Source organism: Alternaria alternata (assembly GCF_001642055.1).
Source record: "Alternaria alternata strain SRC1lrK2f unplaced genomic scaffold CC77scaffold_13, whole genome shotgun sequence".
Classification (NCBI taxonomy): domain Eukaryota; kingdom Fungi; phylum Ascomycota; class Dothideomycetes; order Pleosporales; family Pleosporaceae; genus Alternaria; species Alternaria alternata.
The window spans coordinates 973,247-993,364 of record NW_017306202.1 but is presented as its reverse complement, the minus strand read 5'-3'; the positions used below and the strand labels follow the sequence as shown (position 1 = coordinate 993,364).

The 20,118-nt window shown below is 51.9% G+C and overlaps 8 protein-coding genes across 8 annotated transcripts; 5 read left to right on the top strand and 3 right to left on the bottom strand.

Annotated features, from left to right (window-relative positions):
* The first annotated feature begins 459 nt into the window (after nt 1–459).
* CC77DRAFT_1021657 (hypothetical protein) lies at nt 460–2,302 on the top strand. The gene is made up of 3 exons (XM_018525302.1): nt 460–724; nt 780–1,540; nt 1,589–2,302. The coding sequence occupies exons 1-3, from the start codon at nt 677–679 to the stop codon at nt 2,070–2,072; spliced, it is 1,293 nt and encodes a 430-aa protein (XP_018384987.1). The 5' UTR covers nt 460–676; the 3' UTR covers nt 2,073–2,302.
* A 753-nt stretch (nt 2,303–3,055) lies between these two features.
* CC77DRAFT_171007 (Formate/glycerate dehydrogenase catalytic domain-like protein) lies at nt 3,056–4,694 on the bottom strand. Its single transcript, XM_018530439.1, has 2 exons — nt 3,905–4,694; nt 3,056–3,854 (listed from the first exon to the last, which is right to left on the bottom strand). The coding sequence occupies exons 1-2, from the start codon at nt 4,397–4,399 to the stop codon at nt 3,150–3,152; spliced, it is 1,200 nt and encodes a 399-aa protein (XP_018384986.1). The 5' UTR covers nt 4,400–4,694; the 3' UTR covers nt 3,056–3,149.
* Nucleotides 4,695–4,752: 58 nt separating this feature from the next.
* On the top strand, nt 4,753–7,801 carry CC77DRAFT_1051256 (hypothetical protein). The gene is made up of 2 exons (XM_018527658.1): nt 4,753–6,212; nt 6,263–7,801. The coding sequence occupies exons 1-2, from the start codon at nt 4,990–4,992 to the stop codon at nt 7,527–7,529; spliced, it is 2,490 nt and encodes an 829-aa protein (XP_018384985.1). The 5' UTR covers nt 4,753–4,989; the 3' UTR covers nt 7,530–7,801.
* An 862-nt stretch (nt 7,802–8,663) lies between these two features.
* CC77DRAFT_170927 (MFS general substrate transporter) lies at nt 8,664–10,325 on the top strand. Its single transcript, XM_018530437.1, has 2 exons — nt 8,664–9,272; nt 9,325–10,325. Exons 1-2 carry the CDS (start codon nt 8,765–8,767, stop codon nt 10,305–10,307), a joined length of 1,491 nt encoding a protein of 496 aa, XP_018384984.1. The 5' UTR covers nt 8,664–8,764; the 3' UTR covers nt 10,308–10,325.
* Nucleotides 10,326–10,730: 405 nt separating this feature from the next.
* On the top strand, nt 10,731–11,715 carry CC77DRAFT_991874 (hypothetical protein; the record flags this gene model as incomplete). The annotated part of the gene is made up of 3 exons (XM_018536365.1): nt 10,731–10,994; nt 11,048–11,374; nt 11,432–11,715. Exons 1-3 carry the CDS (start codon nt 10,943–10,945, stop codon nt 11,713–11,715), a joined length of 663 nt encoding a protein of 220 aa, XP_018384983.1. The 5' UTR covers nt 10,731–10,942.
* A 168-nt stretch (nt 11,716–11,883) lies between these two features.
* On the bottom strand, nt 11,884–13,022 carry CC77DRAFT_170912 (hypothetical protein). The gene is made up of 2 exons (XM_018530436.1): nt 12,820–13,022; nt 11,884–12,672 (listed from the first exon to the last, which is right to left on the bottom strand). The coding sequence occupies exon 2, from the start codon at nt 12,626–12,628 to the stop codon at nt 12,014–12,016; it is 615 nt and encodes a 204-aa protein (XP_018384982.1). The 5' UTR covers nt 12,629–12,672; nt 12,820–13,022; the 3' UTR covers nt 11,884–12,013.
* A 1,276-nt stretch (nt 13,023–14,298) lies between these two features.
* CC77DRAFT_991870 (glycoside hydrolase) lies at nt 14,299–15,779 on the bottom strand (the record flags this gene model as incomplete). Its single annotated transcript, XM_018536364.1, has 2 exons — nt 15,005–15,779; nt 14,299–14,958 (listed from the first exon to the last, which is right to left on the bottom strand). Exons 1-2 carry the CDS (start codon nt 15,605–15,607, stop codon nt 14,299–14,301), a joined length of 1,263 nt encoding a protein of 420 aa, XP_018384981.1. The 5' UTR covers nt 15,608–15,779.
* A 2,959-nt stretch (nt 15,780–18,738) lies between these two features.
* On the top strand, nt 18,739–20,048 carry CC77DRAFT_1032241 (integral membrane protein; the record flags this gene model as incomplete). Its single annotated transcript, XM_018526721.1, has 3 exons — nt 18,739–18,827; nt 18,882–19,430; nt 19,481–20,048. The coding sequence occupies 3 exons, from the start codon at nt 18,739–18,741 to the stop codon at nt 20,046–20,048; spliced, it is 1,206 nt and encodes a 401-aa protein (XP_018384980.1).
* Between the last annotated feature and the right edge of the window lie 70 nt (nt 20,049–20,118).

Genomic DNA, 20,118 nt, shown 5'->3' with positions numbered 1-20,118 from the left:
GGGTGCCTGGGTGGGATTGTAGAGGGAGGAGCTAACAGCTGGGGTATTGGCGGCGGGGAAGTGCGTGCTCACCGTACGTCCAGCGCGCAGCAAGCCTTGTCACACCAGTCATCCAATGAATTCAACCGTCATTGCATCTGCAGGAAGGCGTCGAGTCGCATTGCTGTGGCTTATCGCCGTACCTAGACCGACACCAATCGTACGGTACATGCACTCGCGGCACGACAGTGGAGAAGTGAGTGCGGCTTGCGTGTCGAGTGACGGCTGCATCCGCGCTGGTGAACGCAGGCGCAACAGGGATCATACGCCAAGCCCGAATAAGCAAGCCGCATAGGAGCAGTAGCCTTCTCAGCGCAATATGGGATCATGCGCCTTGAATGCACATGTGCGATGCATTCGTGTTCGGCTTGCATGTTGGGCGACTGCTGCATGTGCACCGGTGAACGCAGCCGCAATAGTGATCATACGCTGAGCTCGAATACGCAAGTCGCATAGAAGCAGCAGCCTTCTCAACACAATCTTGTATTATGTGCCATGAATGTACATGTGCTGCAATCGTGTCCGTTGCATCGATACCCAGACGTCGGGTAAGACACGTGTAGGCGCGGCACCGATCACCTCGTTGCTGCTTGGGCCGCTCAGCCTACCGACAACAATACAGTATTGACTCGCGAAGATGGCCATACTCAATATTGGGAAGAGAGGGATTGCTTCTGGCAAAAGCGTGAGTCACCATTGAACGCTCTTCGATATATTGACCAAATGCTCATAACTCCTAGCCCATTCCACCGGATCTGACAAAGGCGCTGCTCGCCGCCTTGGTGCCCGATCCAAATGACCAGCCTGATGTCCTGGAGAGCGACATTGTGTTCATTGCACGATTCATGGTGCGAGAGTTGCAGCAATCGAGGGCAATTTTGACCAGCATCCTTAGTAGTACCTACAAATCCCACTGTCTACCTGACGAGCGGATACTATGGTTTATGACAGCTATCGCAGGACCATTGACCGAAAGTGCAAATATTAGTATCGACCGCATTGTTACGGCACTCATCACTGCTAAAGTACTTGCGGATGACTGCAAGGAGGGTGATCGGCGCCTACTCGCTATACGCTCAATCTTCTGCCTCCTCGGCTGCCTCACGTTTCTATACCGGCCAGAGCCTGTGGACAAGAGTACTGCATTGGATATCCAAATGCAAGACTGCTCCTCCTTCACCACACGCTCTCAACAGATGCAAGGCAGCTCAAGGCCGTTTTTCGAAGTTGTGAACGTGTTCAACGCTCTTGGTGATCTCCGAACTAAACAAGTATCTTCTGATACATCGTACGCGGAGTCGAGGCACGCGACTCGTCAGGCATTGCTGCATCCATCACACTTCAACGCCGCGGTTCTCACCAAGTTTGGCAAAGTCACAATAGTTTGGGTCGATAGCATTGGAGCTCATCTTGACTTTGACGCTGGGACGAAAAAGCTGTCCTTGTTTCGATTGCCGTCTTTCATCCGAGTACAGTCATCTGACGGGGCTCTCCTTCCGTTGTCAGTATAACTCAAAAAGTGCTTTTCACAGCTGATGATGGTCTACAGATGCTACTCACAATACGAAAAGGCTCGAGACGACCGTTCGACATGCGACATAGCCGGTTTGGCACGTGAGGTGTTGGACACGTATAGTCTGCTCTTCGGTAACGACAGACGATCGAAAGCCGTTTATCGCAAGTTGATGTTGAAAGCTTCGAGCGATGGAATGGTCGATCCGCTGTTGGACGATTTATGCGGGCTCACTCCATGGCACTGGGCGTCGATCAATCTCTCGCCGCCGCGACCTTCGATAGACGCAGATCTGCTATTCCCCATTCTTTCGGCGCGTATGATGAAATTGCAGGTGTATATAGAAAGTCAGGGCGCCAGAGGGTTGAGGGCTCTCTATAGAGACCAAAGAGACTCTTACCAATGGTGGACCTTCTGGGCAGTCATATGGCTTGGAGGTCTGAACCTGCTCTTTGCCTTTACGCAAAACGTCCTTGGATCGTTGCAAGTGGCATATGCCATAAAGGCACTGAACAAATGAGCGTACCATACGCCTGTACACACAGCGCTTGCACCTTGTACTTGTTGCTCACGACAGACCAATGTAATGTCGCGCAGACTTTGCAACCACTATTATTCCAAGAAACCACGCACGAGTGCTAACGTAAATTGCATAAGACAGTCACCATTCTAGTTGTCTTGCGTCACTAAACACTTTTTAACAGTACATGGTCTACGTATATAGCATAGGTTAAACGATATTGAACCTGGGAGAGTACTGCCTTGGTTAATTCCAACATCTGGTTCGCTTTAGATCTAGCTTCCCTACCGCAGTAGACGTGCAATTTTTGATGTTCACGGACGAAGTCGACCCTTGGGTTTATAGGAACTATCTCAACAAGATAGCCATCCGGATCTCTTACAAACGCTAATTCTGCACAAGCGTCCCACAGCACCTTGGCTTGTCCTCTATAAGCTGGTTCGCATCCCAGGAACGACGCAGCGACCTCTGAGGTATCAGCTACAAGAAGCTCGGATAACATGACTCCAGATCGCTAGATTAGGTGTGTTAGCGCCGGACAGAGGTTCACTCCGCTCCCGTCAGCTCCTAGATTATGAATCTACGAGTCATACTCTTTATCTTTAAGCTTGTATTTTTCTCATTCTCTTGTACATATGAATAGCCCTAATCATGTTCTCACTGTCGAAAGGGCGTCCGCACTGAGTTTCTCGAGATGAATGTTCAGGCCATCATATACTTGGAACACCCGGTCGGCAATAGAAGATTAGTCGACCCTGTAACAATAACAAGCAATCGCTTTGTCAGAGGCGCAAGGCCTGGTGTAACTGAACGGGAAAGACTAGTAAATTTTCGCGCGAAAGCATCGCATTTCTTCATTTCGCATCAGTACTGCAGTAAAGATTGGTAAGCCGTAGTCTTGTCTATCGCAAGCAGAGCTCAAGCCATGATCAAGGCCATGACTAGCAATTCTGTTTCGAGGTGACTCGGCCCTGGATTGCGATATCAGAAGGTTACATTGAGGTCGTAAGCATTATTCATTTCTATGTTTCATGTCGTAACTTTTGTGTCGGAGGAGACGCTGCCAGATGAAAAGTTCTATACCTCCTTCTTGGGAACACCACCAGGCAGAGTCTGTACCTTCTCCTGGAACAGCTTCTCTGCGCCTTGCCAGACTGGCGTGGTCGATCGGTCCTTGAGGGCCATCAGGCTGGGCAGCAGAGCATTGCTGAAAGCCTCTGATGATTCGCGGGGCAGAGCAGACGGAAGGTGGTCAATGGAGATGACGGACAGCTTGGGACCATTACCCTCGACAGAGACGTCGACTGTGGGCTTGTCGAAGGTAGTGTTGATATCGTAGATGGGAATAGGGTTGTGGGGGTTGGTGGTGTCACATGAAACATCGCAGACGACACTGAGTCTGCGGCCTGGTGACTTGAGGCTCTCCTTGTTGACAAAGGGTGGAATGGGCTTGGAGAGGTAGATGCAGTTGACGAAGATGTCTGACTCGACAATCTCTGGGTAAGGACCGTCACGCTCCTTGGTCTCAGCCAGATCCCACTTCTTAATCTCGGGGCAGCCGATCTTCTCGAGCAGGTCGACAGCACCAGAACCACATCGTCCAAGAGCGCCTAGTACCAGACTAGTGGGCTTGTGACCAGCAACCTTCTCGCCAGCTGCGACATCCTCCTTCAGCTGGGTGATCAACTCGCTCTCGTTGTTGTAGTATCCGCGGCCTTCAGTGAAGGTTTCGAGACCTGGCAGAGGTTCGCCGTTGGGGTGGGTGAGCTGCCATGCCCATGTCTGACAGAGGTTAGTATGGGGGGGACAGCATCGTTCTTTCCTGGACGTACCTTGATGGCAAGAGCGGCTCCAACGAAACCGGCGTGGTAGCCAAAGGCAGCAACGCGCCTGCCTGACTCATCCTGCAAAAACTCAAGGTCATACAGGGTGCCTCCTCCGCGGGGGAACCTGGCCAAGACCTTCTCCCAGCCGCCCTGCTGCTTGTAGCAGTGTGCAAAGTGTACAAAAGTTTGCTCGAGGGGGAACTCGTCTTCGGGAAGTTCCTTCAGGCCGATGATGATGCGGTTGTCCTTGGGCGCGTTCTTGTATGCGCCCTCCTCAATGAGGGTTGCGCCTGCCTGTTCAAACTCCTCGTCTTTGAAGATGCGGGCATAGTTGGGGTCTTTGGGTGAGCGCTCGACAAGCACGGGGTAGCCAGCGTCGAGCAGCTTCTTGGCGGTGGTGGGAGTGAGGCTGCGGGCATTGGTGAGTAATGTAGATGGGCGGAGTTTATGTGTATACCTACCACGAGCGATGCTCGAGAGGTTTGGCCTCTGCGCGGGCATGGAGTGTGGGGAAGGACATTGTGTGCAACGGGCAATTGGAAGCGTGTCTTGTCGGTTCAGGACAGAAGGAGAAATTCAAAGATAGATATTTGTTTGCTTCTTCCTGTGCTGGAGCGTCTAACGGAGATCGGAGTATTGACAATGGTCGGCGCGGACTGAAGCAGCCCACGATGACTCCATGGCCAATTTGGCCGGAGGCTCCAAAATCGAGCTCCGAGAACGGCGCTACTGCAGGGCTGCTGCCGTTGATGCTAGCCATTCAGCGGCGGCGCGATGACATAGCCAGATGTGAGCCGTCTGGGTCTTGGGGAGGGTGCAGCAGCAGGACATTAGTAGGGCACGTGCATTGCTCCATGGGCGCTGGGCCGACATTGGAAGCTAGGTAGGATTCTCTGCCGGCGTTGAAAATGACCTGCTGCTACACGACGTCCATGCTTTTCTCTCGCCCATCCTGCCTCGGGAGCGCTATGCTTCACGCTGAGAAAAGCTCGCTGTGCCTGTGCCTGTGCCGTCCTCCATAGCCGCCTGCTGCTGTTCCATAGCACGGCCATCACCCTCACTCCGATTCGCTGCCTCGTCTGTCGCACAGCATGGCTTCACATTCGCGCGACTCCTCAAATGCGAGTGCCCGCCACGCTCACGCTCCTTCGACGCCCAGCCAGCTTCGCCAGGCCCATGTGCCCTCAGACAGGTCCAGCTCGCCCGAGGAAACCATGCATCCCCGCCGCTACTACGACGACGACGAGCCCCAGCCCTCCAGCAGCCAAGCCCCCCACGACCTCGACTTCTCCGCCCAAGGCATCCAGCCCTCGACAGATGCCACGTCAATCCACTCAACCCACGAGAATGTCGCTGCCCCGGGCGGCATCATCGAGATCGACCTCGAGCCCACGGCGCGCACCCGGCTGCTGAACCAGCAGAACTTGGAAGGCTTCAACCGCGGTGATGCGAGGCCGTCGGCGCATCGCAACTACGGCAGTTTTGCGGGCAGCATACACTCGGAACAGAGCTTTGGTGGCGCCTTCCCGGGCATACAGGAGACGCCAGAGGATAGCGAGCCAGACGAGGCGCACGCGCTGCTGGGCGACGCCTTTGCCGACGGCGTCCTGAACAAGAAGAATGGGCAGAAGATGAGCACAACTCGGTGGCTCGCCGAGCGCCATGGTATCAAGGATAAGCGCATGATGTACCTCAAGTACTACATCCCTGTCCTCAACTGGACGCAGCAGTACAAGTGGCGCTACTTCAAGGGCGATCTTGTCGCAGCCATCACCATGGCCTCCTTCTACATTCCCATGGCGCTCTCGTACGCCTCGAACCTGGCCCACTTGCCGCCCGTCCATGGTCTCTACAGCTTCGCCCTCAACCCCCTCATATACGCTGTCCTAGGTACCTGTCCGCAGATGATTGTGGGTCCTGAAGCGCCTGGCTCGCTTCTAATTGGCGAAATTGTGCGTGAAAACATCAAGAAGGGAACCACCGGCGACAACGACGGCAGGCGCAATGCTGAGATTGCTGGCATTGTAACGTGCATGGCTGGTGCTTTCATTCTCATCGCAGGCTTCTTTAGACTTGGCTTCCTGGACAACGTATTGAGCCGGCCCTTTCTGCGAGGCTTCATCAGCGCTATTGGTGTTGTCATTTTCGTGGATCAGCTCATTCCTCAAATGGGACTTGCCAGACTGGCTGCTGACCAGGTGTCGCACGGTAGCTGTGTGGACAAGGTCGTTTTCCTCTTCCGCAATATCGGTCGTGCACATGGGCTCACATGTGCCATGTCCTTTACGGCCTTTTTCATCATCATGTTCTTCAGGTCCGTCTCAAAGTACCGTCTTTATTCCACCTCAACTGACAAATGTGCAGAGAGTTCAAGAAGCGTTTGCAGCCACGATACCCAAATGTCGCATATATCCCCGATCGTTTCGTAGTTGTCGTACTATCTGCTCTGCTTACCTGGAGATACCGTCTAGACCAACAGGGGCTCGCCGTTCTTGGAGACGTAAACTCCAGCGCCAAGATATTCTCCATCCACTTTCCCTTTGAGACGTCGCATCTCAAATACGTATCAGACGCCATCAATACCGCATTGATCATTGCTATGCTTGGTTTCTTCGAGTCCTCGGTTGCCGCCAAGTCCTTGGGTAGTGGTGACCTGAACAAGGATGGTGTTCAGATGCCCCTGAGTGCGAACCGGGAGCTCATCGCCCTGGGAACAGCAAACATCACTGGCGGATTGTTCATGGCACTCCCGGCCTTCGGTGGCTATGGTCGTTCCAAGGTTAACGCATCCACGGGTGGGTTGACTCCTATGAGCTCAGTGCTGCTGTCAATCATCACTATCCTGTGCACTGTCTTCATGCTACCATACTTCTACTACCTGCCCAAAGGCGTTCTTTGCGCCATGGTCTCCGTTGTAGCATATTCGCTTGTCGAAGAAGCACCGCACGATGTCAAGTTCTTCCTCAAGATTCGAGGCTGGTCGGAGCTCATCCTTATGGGTCTTATTTTCTTCATCACCATCATCTGGGACCTGAAGCGGGGTATCGGAGTGGGTATTGGTCTTTCCATCCTACGCTTGATACGTCATTCAGTCCGTCCGCGCATCCAAATCTTGGGTCGTGTGCCAGGAACTACGAACCAATTTTCTAATGCCGAAAATCACTCAGGAGATGTTGAGTTCATCGAAGGGTGTCTTATCGTCAAGATACCAGAACCCCTGACCTTCGCCAACACAGGAAATCTCAAGACCCGTCTCCGCCGCCTCGAGGACCACGGTACTGACAAGGCCCATCCTGCTCTACCCCGTGTTCGCCGTGCAGAGCACAACAAGAACATCATCTTCGATGTACATGGCGTCACATCGCTCGACGGTGCTGGAGCTCAGGTCCTGGCTGAGATTGTCGAGTCATACAGAAGCAGGGAAGTCAGAGTCTTCTTCTGTCGAGTTCCAAAAGAGTCTAGTCCAGTCTATCAGCTGTTCGACAAGAGCGGTATTGTTGAGATGTGCGGCGGTCCAAGACATTTTGTACAGAGCGTTGAGGAGGCACTTCGCATGACGGAACTAGAGCGATTGACCGAGGAATTTGCCAGCTCCGCAGAAGGGTCGAGAGCTGCATCCAGCCGAGCTTGAGTCTTCCAATCCATTTATCTTTTGTTCTATGAGCGATGGGAATGAGCGTGTTAGCACTGCATCTGAGGGTATATGGGCGTACTGCATTAGCGATCTGCTACGATTAGACTTTGTATGTGTTATTTGAGCATGATTTGGCGTTCTGGTATAGTTATGACTATTGGTGTCAATTATGAAAAGCATGTCTATTCAAGTACCATCGTCCCTAGTTCCCGGTGTATTGGACACCCCTCAGGCGTCCCAAAGAATGAGAAAGCATAGCAACTTTGCCGAACATCGCTCCGAACCCGGACCGTCGGTATCACATCTATTTCCGTATGTGCAAGCGCTCGGTACGTCGCGCATGCGATCCATTTCTCCGTTCTCAACATCGTGCCTATGTCGCAATGGAGCGAAATCGGCTACTAAGTGCACCCGATTTCTTTTCGGAATCATGGCGGTCTCGCCTTACCTTGATTGCAGTTCGGGCTATGGTTTTGGAAAGATTCCAGATTCTAGATTCCGAATGCGACGTCTCGGGTTCCCCAGGTGCGGGGATAAGTCGGTGTGGAGCAGACATCGCTCGTGCCACTCGCCTAGAACGGTGCCATTTTTCTTCTACGCTATACTGTGCAGACAATGCTCGCGTCACGACAGACACGCAATGCCAGCGAAGCGTACTTTGAACAGTCATCCATAGCATGAACGTTGAACAACACTTCAAACCTTATGTGCTTGCATTATTCTGCCCTCTGGAACGTCCTGCACATCTAAGAAGCAACACCGTTGGACCCTTGGCAGCCCAAGCCTTTGACGTCGACCAAGCTTTTCGGCGGCCTTCAGCAAAGCTTTTCTATGCCGTGGCTTCCTAGCCAAGCGACGCTTATCACCTCTTGACCACTCTTAGCACGCAGTAGCCCCTGTCGTATCGCGCCCCCATGTCGCGTGCTAACCCTCCAAGGATCGTGTTGCCGCCCTCCGCAAGGGTACTATTGGACATCAAAGGCATATGCGGGGTTGCGGGGACGTCATGAGGATGTTGAGGATGCATTCACGGGTGGTCGCATTGGTTGTCAGTAAGCACGCATTCGGCAAGTCGGACGATGATCGGATGCATGCCTGAGGTGATTAAAGAGAGCGTCGTGCCCGCAAAAGGCCATATCTGTTTGACTTCCTGCTAACCATTCTGTGGGAGGCGACGATCTGTTTCGCTCCGCCTCGCTTTTCTGAGCAGTCCGATATCGTCCATTACCACCATGTCGGACGAGAAATACGACACTACTGAGCAGCGTGAGTACGCGCCGCCGGCTCCAAAAATGACGGCTGGTCGCTACATCGCCACGCGTATTCCAACTCTCAAGCCTGCTCACGATAAAGTCGCCAACCCGATCGCCTTACTGCGCTTGCTGAATCTGCAACAATGGCTCTTCTTTCTAGTCGCGTTCTTCGCCTGGACCTGGGACGCCTTTGACTTTTTCACCGTGTCTCTCACTGTCACGGATCTTGCAGAAACATTCGGAAAGACCAAGGCCGACATCACTTGGGGTATCACGCTGGTGCTCATGTTGCGCAGTGTGGGTAGTATCATCTTTGGTCTGGCGGCGGATCGCTATGGCAGAAAATGGCCTTTCATCGTCAATAATGTGCTCTTTATCATCCTCGAGCTTGGTACCGGGTTTTGCTCCACCTACAACGAGTTCCTAGGAGTGAGAGCTCTGTTCGGCATTGCCATGGGTGGACTGTATGGTAACGCTGCTGCGACTGGTACGTATCATCTCCCTCGTTCAAACCGTCTGGTCGACTAACACAACTGCAGCTCTTGAAGACTGTCCTGAACAAGCTCGTGGTATCATTTCCGGGATGCTACAGCAAGGATATGCGTTTGGCTACTTGCTTGCCACTGTATTTGCCCGCGCCTTCGTAGATACCGTCGGTCACGAATGGAGACCACTATTCTGGTTTGGTGCTGGCCCGCCAGTCCTAATCATCATCTTCCGACTCTGTCTCCCCGAGACACAAGCCTACCTCGAGCGCAAGCGAATCCGCGAGGAACAACCCAACGCCGCCAAAGTGTTCGCCCAGGAAGGCAAGGTCGCACTAAAGCGCCATTGGCTTCTACTTGTTTATCTTGTGTTGCTGATGGCGGGCTTCAACTTCATGTCTCATGGAAGTCAGGACCTTTACCCGACAATGCTGAGCAACCAATACAACTTCTCAGCCAACAGGGTTACCGTCACACAAGTAGTCGCCAATCTTGGCGCCATGACTGGTGGCACCGTCATCGGATATAGTTCGTCAATCTTCGGTCGTCGCATCAGCATAATTGTCATGTGTGTTATCGGCGGCGCTCTGCTCTACCCCTACACATTCACCTCTAGCAACGCTGTCATTGCAGCAGCCTTCTTCCAACAGTTCTGTGTCCAAGGCGCTTGGGGTGTCATTCCCATCCACCTCATGGAGCTGTCTCCGGGATCATTTCGAACGTTCGTTGTCGGTACATCATATCAACTTGGTAACCTCGCGTCGTCTGCTTCATCGACCATCGAAGCGACGATTGGTGAGAGATTTCCACTTCCGCCCAAGGGCCATACGAGCCGCTACAAGTATGGTCTGGTGATCTGCATCTTCATGGGCTGTGTGTATGCGTACGTTATCTTGCTCACGGCATTGGGTCCGGAATACAGAGGAAGGAACTTTGACGTAGCTGCTGATGAAGATATGGCGGTTGTAACGGGGGCAGATGAGGGCAAGTATGTTGCGAGACAGGACAGCGACGTGGAGACCAGAGGAAATGTGTAGAATTCGCGTATCATAGTTTGCAGCCTCGCAGGTTGATCATCGAGTACAAACAGAGAAGATACGATGCCCATAATGTCTCGGAGATATTGTAAACCTCCAACCCGGTTTTGTGTGTTCGTGTAAGAGCGGCATCGACACCCGGCACTGGCAAGCTCGGTTGGCCTGCATGCCGAGTTTACCATATAGAGAATCAACTCCTGCCTTTGTAAGCGTGTGATCGTCTCTCATAAATGTAAAGTGCCAGATCCATGGCGATGACGTGGGTAATTTGGACATTTTAAGCAAGCTTAGTGCTGCTATTGGTCGCAATCCAGATCGGAAGCGGCATCCGTCTCTAGCGTTGTGCTACTGGTAGCAGCCTCACATCAAATATATTGTGTTCATCTTTCGCAATCTATGCAACACTTGGCTTCATCCAGTACATTTTCGTTTACCATCATCCCGCGCTCAACATTCGGGTCTTTCGTGATGTTAACGGCTCCTTCAACTTTATTGCCGGTGGGTATCTCGTAGCGAATGAGCAAGCCCATGGCGGACGACGAAGTATATATCTCGCTCGGAAGTGATCGATATGCCGGTACCAACTGCATATTCATTGCATCTCATCTCGACGATCATTCAAAGTTCTTGCCAAGATGAAAACATCCGTCGTTCTACTCGCTGCCGCTTCTTTGGCCAGCGCTCACTGTACGCTTTGTTGCACTACGTTTGTTCTATCAGCCGAAGCTAACTACTCGAAGACACGCTCCCAAGTCTCAACGGTGACGCAGCCTGGTCTCATGTCCGCCAAGCCAAGAACTGGCAAGACAATGGATTCGTTGGTGATGTGACCAGCAATGACATTCGTTGCAATCAGCTCAAGGCCGGCACGTCGACTCTCAGTGTTGCTGCGGGCTCAAGTGTCAAGGTCAGCGTCAATCCCAACGCGTACCACCCTGGACCCTTCCAGTCATACCTCGCCAAGGTACCGGAAGGACAAGACATCAACACCTGGGACCCTACTGGCGCTGTTTGGTTCCGCATCTATGCCGAACAACCCAAGTTCGGCTCTCAGTTGACATGGCTGAGTAAGTGATGTGCATTTCCATCCCTCCACTGACGTCTACTGACTGCTGTGCGCACAGGTGCTGCCACCTACGACATCAAGATCCCCCAATGCATTGCACCCGGAAAGTACCTGATGCGCAACGAGCACATCGCCATTCACACCGCTCAGAGCAAGGGCGGAGCGCAATTCTACCTTTCTTGCGGACAACTTGAGGTTACTGGTGGTGGAAGCAAGGCACCCTCGAACCTCGTCGCCTTTCCTGGCGCGTACAAGGCTACCGATCCAGGTATCTTGATCAACATCAACTACCCAATTCCCACTAGCTACACCAACCCTGGCCCCCCTACGTTCACTTGCTAGGTCCCTTCTGTGGGCGATGAGATCGGCAACTGAGGTGTATCAAGTGTGACAGTGGAAATAGAGAGTATGGACCGTACCCAGGATGTAAATAAACTTCCAATACATATTTTGGCCATTCTGAAAGTATCGAGAGACAGTGTGTATCAAGATTCGTTAATGAACTGAAGTATCCATCACTAAGTTTAAGCTTACCGCGACCGAGCTAGTGCCTTATCCTTTCCCATAACGCATATACCACCGAATTGCTTCACTTGCACGTGGCGCACTGACAGGAAGAAGAGCATACTCTTCAACCACCTCAAATAGCATGGAAGCGACTCGCCAGCTCCTCGGGATCGTACATCTTGGTAGTCGCCCTCTCCATCTCATCCGCGACATACTTCCAAAAGTTGCGCTCGCACTTTGCTACCGCTTTCATGAGCTGCTCAGTCTTTTCTACCTCCTCCAGACCTTTATCCTGTAGTTCTGCAGTGACTGGCTGCCGGATGTTGGCTTTGAGCTCAGTCGCGTTGTCGTAGTCTTTGATGCGCTTCTTACCCGCCTTGCTGATGACTCCTGTTCCTTGAGCCTGAGTGTACTGATTCGGATTGCGAAGGTGCATGTAATCCTTTGGGTCAAAACCGATCTCGCCGATAGATGTCGCAACGCGAGGTGCATTACGGACATAGCGACTGTAGACGGCCGTTTCTGTGAAGATAGCTGCTTCGCCCTTGTTAAGGCGCTCCTGGTTGAGGTGGTCGGCGATCTCGTTCCAAGACCACTTTTGCTCTTGACGTAGACTCTTTATAGCGACGTTTTCAGGATCTTCGTCGTCGTTGCGGCGTGTGCTGACCTTTTTGTCCTCAGGCGTGAGGACGGAGATGTTCTTCTCGATCTCACTTTTGATTACCCGGGCGCGCTTGAGACTGTCCATGTTGCTTCGGAGGGGTGTATGTAGAATTCGGATGCTAGATTTGTCTTTATTCTCGCGTTTAATCAGTGGACTTTCTCGTTCCCATACGTAGATTGAAATTAAATGGTTGTTGTGGAGAGAGAAAATGAGGCTTAGTGGACGCCTGAGCATCTCAAATACTAGTCCATTCAGGTAGCTTTTTTACAACTCACCTTCACCTCGATATTAGGTTGCAAGTGAAATAATTCTATAGGGTGCAGGTAGGTATCGAGAGCTGTTTGTCGTGCGAGCTTAATGCAACGAATCACTGAACCGCACATGACCATGGTAGTGTATGATCATCGTTAGGCACTCGGTGTGCCAGTGAGTTGCAGCGATTTCGCGTCACTCATGTCAGGGCAAAGAAGAAAGGAACTCAAAACTGAAACGCCACGAATTAGATTCAACTACAGGTCCACCGACTCATCAAAAGTGAAACAGAATACTAATTTTCTTCTACATGCTGACCCAGAAGCATGTTCTCAGGACTACTGCCCAGCGCGAAAGCCAAATTAAAACCAGGTGAATTATATTCAGCTGATGGTTAGGGTATCTCCGATGGTAAGACTCAAGGTCTTTATTCCTACTTGTATTGCGCCGAATGATAGAGGGCATCCGCGTGGTTCAGGTCTCGCTTCGCCTTCTCCTCTGGTGATTCTGTTTTCTTCGGCTCAACAGCCTCCTTCGACCGCTTGTGTGGGAGTATCGATCGAAGCAGGGATTTCGTGGATGCCATTGTTGTATTTGACGTTGTTGACATGGCGTCGCTCTTGGATGGTGTGCTTGAGCTAGCTCGGTTGGTTGATGTCATAGTCGAGAGTGTGGTATGTCCGCTGGTATCCGTTTGTTCGATGAAAGGAGGTGGTGAGCTTCGGATGAATCAAGGTGGATGTGAAGATGCTTTGAGAGATGAGGTTCAGAGAAATATATAAAGTTTTGATGATTGTGATGCTGTGCGACGCGTAGATGTTTGCTTGCTGATGGTCGACAACAGTGAAACAATTTCCTCACTCTTATACTCGTGGCTGGACCATGGAAGAAGCATCACTGTAAAACATGGGCAGCACAGTCATCAGCTCCATTACCAAGCTCTCATGGCGCACAGCACTCATGCACCGTTGGCGTTTTCTCGTGCCATCCCCATTTCTGTCCGCAGACCGACCAGCCGCGCCAGTACGTACGTAAGTACGATGCATGTGAGTCAAGAACGTTATAAACATGTGTATTGGAAGGGCGTGTCGCTTTTTCTTACTGCGAATAGTCAAGGTTGAGGCAGGGTGGAAGAATGTAGAAGGGCTGAGCCATGGTTGAGTCAAAATGTGGGTCCGGTGATTCCATGAAGGGCCTAGTGCGTCAATCGGTTGTCCCCACATTTATCCGGCAATATTGTCACTCTTCGCATACCTCGCATTCTGGTCTCAGCAAACACATTGAACGGGCGTTTGAGTCATCATCTCGTTGCGCAACAACGTGATAGCAATGTGCAAATTCATGCTTGCTGATAAAGGTCACACGCCCTCAATCGGCACCAAGCCATCGCAACACTCGCGAATGGAATGCGACCGCTTCGTCACAGGATAGGTGTAGCCGAGCACGGTCCCTCAAGAAGCAGCTAACATATATATTGATTGGTCATCTACCGATATCGCTCTCTACGCCTTCCAACGGAAAGCAGTAGAGTTCTTCTCAGCAAACGTAGACCCAATCTCACCCCACTTGATCTGGCTAAAGGTGACTGTAGGTGCCTTCTCAATCTGTCGGATAGCCTCTGGGAAGCCCTCAGTCGCGTTGCAAGGACCAGCACCGTTCACAGATCCATCGAGCCATTGCATAGCACCACCCTCATCCCACCAGATGCTCAGCGCGAGAACCATACCGCGGGCCATTGCGTCACCCATACCCTTGTGGCCACCAAGCTTGGTGTACATCTCGGCGCCGGGCTGAGCAGAGCAGTACTCCTGGTCCATGGTGATGTTCTGCATGGCGTTCTCGATGACAACACCGTCCTGGACATACTTTCGCACGATAGCCTGGAGAACGCCATCCTTGGCCGGGAACTGGGTGACAACAGTGAAGGGCTTAGTGGTGTCGACCTTGAGGCCAGGACCATAGTAGTCTGGGGAGTTTCTGTGCTTGTACGGGTTGTCTCCGCATCCGTTCTTGTCGCACAAGCCAGCCTTCCCGCACTCGTCGCCGGTGCAACCGAAAACACCGGCTGTACTGCAAGTATGAGGCGCGATTTGGTTGGCACGAGAGTTGGCCTCCCAGATATCCATCTCGTTGCAGCAAACACCTTGTCCCTTAACGTTTCCCTACGAAGAGTCAGAAACATCAAACGAAGGGGAGATTTGTACTTACTACACCATTGATCCAAGGAGTGACGTAGCACTGAGCATCGCAGTATCCCGTACCATAGGCGGCACCGCCTGGGTTGAGCTGAGAACGTCCGCCATCAGCTTCCATCTCGCTGAGATATAAGGCGCCGTTCATGCCGCATGGCAGCTTCGACATGTCGACATCAAAGGCCAACTCGTTACCCGTAAGTTGCAACATCTCGTAGTTCTCCTCGTCCTCCGCGAGAACATAGACCCTAGGGCTCGCAGCTCCGCCACTGGGGTTGTACATGTCCAAGCGGAGCTCTCCATCGTTAGTGTACACACCCATCGTTGAGTAGTCTTGAATGCCTTCCATGATGCAGTTCTTGGCGCACGTTTCCTCATCAGGGCAGGCTGTTGGATCAGCTCCACTTCCCCAGCTTCCGCAACCCAGTGTTGAGTTGCCTTTCTGGTGAATCCAATGGGCCGCTGAGTCGGTGACAACAGCAGTGTTCTGAGATTTGCATCCTCCAGCCTTGGTGCACTTCCAGGTGGTAAGCTTGGGGTGAACTTCCGGTGTGCTTCCTGGTGTTTGAGCAGTGGCTAAACCCAAAAGAGCAGCGGCAACGAGAGCGTAAGGTGCCATTGTGATATGACCAAGGGAGTGTGATCTTGAGAGAGTGAGGTGCAATGCATACAGGAAAGCAAACTCAGAACCTATATATACCTACCTCAGTAATCAAGTGAAGCCAAAGAGTCTTCCCGTGTCAAAGGTCCTGTATGCACATAGTAATTTAGGATACCGCGGACCACCAGAGCCGCAATATCACAAGTAGAGGAGCCTCAATGTAGTAAACATCGTCAATGAATCTGGCGGCTGTGTCTGTCATTGGCTGCAAGCTTGGCCTCGGCCTCAATACCAAGGCCGACTTTGTTTCGGACCCTCGCTGTAAGAAGTCGACATCGCAAAACGATCCGGAAGAACATGCATAGAACATTCATCAATATATTTGAGACATTGCTATTTGTTCAAATAAATTGCATTTGATTACGGAACCCCAGATGGAGGTTGAACGCGGGGCATTTACCCGGTGTTTACTCGGCGCAAAAGAGCTTGACTTATACAAGCAGGTGCGAGTGACTTTGGCATGCCTCTCACGACTACAAGACCACCGGTACTGCGTCGCGGGGCGCGTAGCTGCAAGCCGCGACTGCAAGCATGGAACCAAGGCAATGCGTGGCTGGGAAAACTAGCCTTGTTTAAGGGTCAGCGGTCCGACACCTCTGGTATACCGCGGCACGGGACTCGTGCAAATTTCTTCTCTTCAATGCGCCCTTTAACGACGTCCATCTCCGCAAGCCTTTCGTGAAGCGATCTTGCTCAGCTCCATCTTCCCTTTCGCCCAACTGTCTCTTCGACATAGACCATGCCTGCCCATCATGTCCTTACCGGGCCCATGGTCAAGGCAGACCCACAGACGTGGTACTAGCGATGAGACAGTATTCAGGAGCCCGATGCAGCGACTCTTGTGCGCACACTTGAGTTTCATATTCGTCGGTTCCCTGATTTTGCCACAGCGGCAGAACAACGACTATCACACTACATTGTTGTCGTGCCTCGTTGATCGGATTCGAGATTAACAAGAGTAGATCGATCATCTCTAGATCTCCTTGAGCCGTGTACGATTCGTGATAGCCCTGTGTGCGACTGTGCACGTCTTGGCCAGCTCTTCCATGAATTATCGGTCGGATGCCCCCGGATGCTGGTCGGATATGAACCAGGAAGATACGAGCTTGTCAGGGCGCTCCTCTGTCGCCGCATCTCAAGGGAGGGTTTCCTTGTGCCTGAGGAAAGGAAGCCAATCTTTTGTCATGGCTGACATATCGAAATGACGTTGCATCCGTCACTCGCTGTTGCACGGAGAGATATCTGAGTAGCAGTCGAGTAATGGAAAGAACGTAACGTTTCGGATGTCGGGTAGGATGTTGGGGTATATCGACTGTCCACTTTTGCCCAGCAGAGATTGTCGCATGAGCTAGTCCGATAGGGTGGCATTGCTGCCCAGTTAGGGCAGTATCCACTTATCGGGGCATTAGTCAGTGGGTCTTCGTTATGGTGAAACTCCCAAGAAGCATCCCTGCTCCGCAGTAGTGCCGAGAGAAGTTCTAACGCTCTACGCATGCCAAATCAGGGCACACCTGACCGACGCCCCTAGCTCTCCGCATTTGCGAACGTTGACGGGATTGCCGTGCCGACACCATCAAATGCGCCACGATATCTAGACTGGCCAACAGGATTACATTGCGACCTTTCCTACGTGTAGACCTAAATATGAGAAGGAAAGCAAAGTCTTAATCATTGCTTCTGGCAGCAGTCGCCTTCGCACACCTCAAAAGTCGGGTTGCTATGTATCCCTACGAACGGTCTCACTTCGGTGACGTCCGGTTAGTGCCAAAGCTGTGAACCCATCCGGCCATGTTCTTTGGCCAAAGTTGGACAAGGAATGCCGGATATTGATTTGCTGGTGACATTCACAGAAGACTCAGAGAGCCCACCCTATCCAAAATATGCGAGTCGATTATAGGCTATATTGCATATAGAAGAGCCAATACAAGGTCAGTATGATTTTTCTTCGTTTTTGTCGTTGTTTTTTGTAAAAATGTCGCTACTTATGGGTACGCAGCCAATGAACGTCTATATAAGGCTTGACGCCATCATAGACCGCTACAGTCTGGAATCTGATTTCGCATTGTAGCCGAAAGCCACCTCTAAGCATATGTTCACTACCGGGGAACTGGAAGCACTTTGTGTAGCGTGGAGGCGGAGGTTCGGCACGGCACGGGGAAGCTGCCATTGATTGCTAGAGTTTGCCTCCCACATCTAGTTTTGACGGCGCGCATGTAGTAGCACTTTTCGGAGGACAGCACAAGTATGAACGCGCAAGCCCGCAGAATCTTTTCCTCTGGATGATGAGGCCAAGCAAAGCTGTCAGAACACGGAACAGTTCGTGAACCCTGGAGACCCGCCAAAACACGGCACTTGAATCTGCATGTACATCCTGCAAGGCCTTAACACTTCAAGGTCCAAAAGCAGTTTGACATGGAGTCTGATCGACCTCTCTCCTTTCGCTCCTTCGGGCAAGGCAGGCCTCGTCGGAGCTCCTTCCACGCCACAAGCGTCGTCCTCGACGCGGCGACGTTAACGCTTGCATGATCCCGAACCCAATTTGACTCGCTAAAAGCTCCCGACTCAAGCGTCCGCTGCACGCCTCATAATTGCAACTACCATATCCTGACAAAAGTAGCGAGTAACTTTCCATACTTGGGATTTAGCTGAGCACTAATGGCCACTTGGATTTCTTTTGGCAGCAGAGTGGTTGCATGTTTGGCCCAGGCACCACCTGACAGTCCCCTTATTTGCATGGTTAAGGCTTAGTGAAGCACGTTGCCGATCTTCCAGTGCCTGGCCATATCGCTCTGCCCCACAAGGAACCTGGCTCGAACAGTAACCTGTGTCGACTACCGTCGCAAGGATACCCAGAGGAGCTTCGGTTTTCTTGCTAACAGTATTCTAGCGTTCGCAGTGCCAGGAGAGACACGGCTCGGAGAAAGTGTTGAGACGTCTGTGAGGCAAGATCGTCGACGAGGGGAAGCTACAGATGTCAAAATACAATATGCTGCGAGTTCGTGTTCGAATCGTGGTTTTCCAAACTCTTAAATCCTCCTCTTCGCCTACATAACCTTATTTTGACGATTCGCACCGACGCACCGCCGAGTATGGAGGACCGAAGTGGTTCGGTGTTGGCGATAGCCATCACATTCATGATCTTAGCATGGGTCACTGTTGGACTTCGGTGCTATGTCAGGTATGATCCACCTCGAGTTCACATTTCTGACCGCAATACTGACCGAAGATGTAGGATCTTTATGGTCAAAGGTTTCGGCATCGACGACCATTGTATGGTCGTTACCCTCCTCTTCTTCACAGGATATCTGGCATCACAAATCGGCGGCGCAGTCCATGGCACAGGCGTGCGACGTGAGAAACTTTCCGACGAACAAGCGCAAACGGCCCTTCACTTCTGGTTCTTCTGCGAGATATTCTATACACTGTCGACATGTATGCTCAAGATCGCCGTTGGTTTCTTCTTGCTACGCATCACCGTCGCGCCGATGCACATCTGGCTTATCCGATTCATCATGGTCGTCTCTGCAATTGTGGGTGTTGCATACACATCGGTGGTTATCTTCCAGTGTAAACCCATCTCCTTTTGGTGGGACCTGAACCCCAATCACACTGGAACTTGCCTGTCAGGTACCCTGGTCATGAACTTTACCTTTGTAGTTTCTGGGCTTAACGCCTTTGCCGATTGGGTGTTCGCGATGCTTCCCGTTCTCATTGTCAAGGATCTGCACATGAAGAAGCGCATGAAGGTCGTAGTTGCTGGAGTTATTGCTCTTGCCGCAATGTAAGTATTGAGCTCCCTTTTGTGCTAGCATATCTGACCTGGATCAACAGTGGCTCGACAGCAACGATCATCCGCCTTCCTTACACGACCTCACTGAAGGGATACAAGGGAGATTTCCTCTATCGAACAACCGACTTTGCGATTTGGAGTACGGTAGAAGTAGGGTTGGGTATAACAGCTGGCTCTATCGCCACTCTTAGACCGCTCATGAAGCAGGCCCTTGAGATTACTCGATCAGCCTCAGCTCTACCATGGAGTAAGCCTTCGCAGGGTTCACAACCGCTGCAGTCGGGACATCAACTCAGCACTGTCAAACCGTCGATCAAGAAATCGATCACGATCACCACCTCCAGAGCTCGAAGAGAGAGTGCTAGCTCCGACGAGGAGATTTTCCTAGGCGGTAAGAGCCTACCATCCGAGTCGTGGCAGCAACAGCAAGGACTGCCTGGTTATGTCACGTCCACAGTGCTAGATGAACGTGGGCAGCGGCAAACAACAGAGAAGAGCCGTAAACACATAGCGGATCTGGAAAGGAGAGGTAGTCCTGGTGCGGCTAGCGACTCCACGATTGACACGAAGTCATCGGGAAAGGCTGCAAGGGTACACGAACGCTTCTAGACGACAGTCCTATAATACAGTACATAATAGATACCCCTCAACGATATAGTTTAACATAGCCCGCCATCCT

Excerpts from the sequence above, each read along its gene's own strand:
- CC77DRAFT_1021657 (XM_018525302.1), top strand. The coding sequence starts at position 677 with ATGGCCATACTCAATATTGGGAAGAGAGGGATTGCTTCTGGCAAAAGC. Across the intron at positions 725-779 it reads GGATTGCTTCTGGCAAAAGC|CCCATTCCACCGGATCTGAC; the intron begins GTGAGTCACCAT and ends CATAACTCCTAG. Across the intron at positions 1,541-1,588 it reads GACGGGGCTCTCCTTCCGTT|ATGCTACTCACAATACGAAA; the intron begins GTCAGTATAACT and ends GATGGTCTACAG.
- CC77DRAFT_171007 (XM_018530439.1), bottom strand. The coding sequence starts at position 4,399 with ATGCCCGCGCAGAGGCCAAACCTCTCGAGCATCGCTCGTGGTAGGTAT. Across the intron at positions 3,855-3,904 it reads GAGCCGCTCTTGCCATCAAG|ACATGGGCATGGCAGCTCAC; the intron begins GTACGTCCAGGA and ends AACCTCTGTCAG.
- CC77DRAFT_1051256 (XM_018527658.1), top strand. The coding sequence starts at position 4,990 with ATGGCTTCACATTCGCGCGACTCCTCAAATGCGAGTGCCCGCCACGCT. Across the intron at positions 6,213-6,262 it reads TTCATCATCATGTTCTTCAG|AGAGTTCAAGAAGCGTTTGC; the intron begins GTCCGTCTCAAA and ends ACAAATGTGCAG.
- CC77DRAFT_170927 (XM_018530437.1), top strand. The coding sequence starts at position 8,765 with ATGTCGGACGAGAAATACGACACTACTGAGCAGCGTGAGTACGCGCCG. Across the intron at positions 9,273-9,324 it reads TGGTAACGCTGCTGCGACTG|CTCTTGAAGACTGTCCTGAA; the intron begins GTACGTATCATC and ends ACACAACTGCAG.
- CC77DRAFT_170912 (XM_018530436.1), bottom strand. The coding sequence starts at position 12,628 with ATGGACAGTCTCAAGCGCGCCCGGGTAATCAAAAGTGAGATCGAGAAG.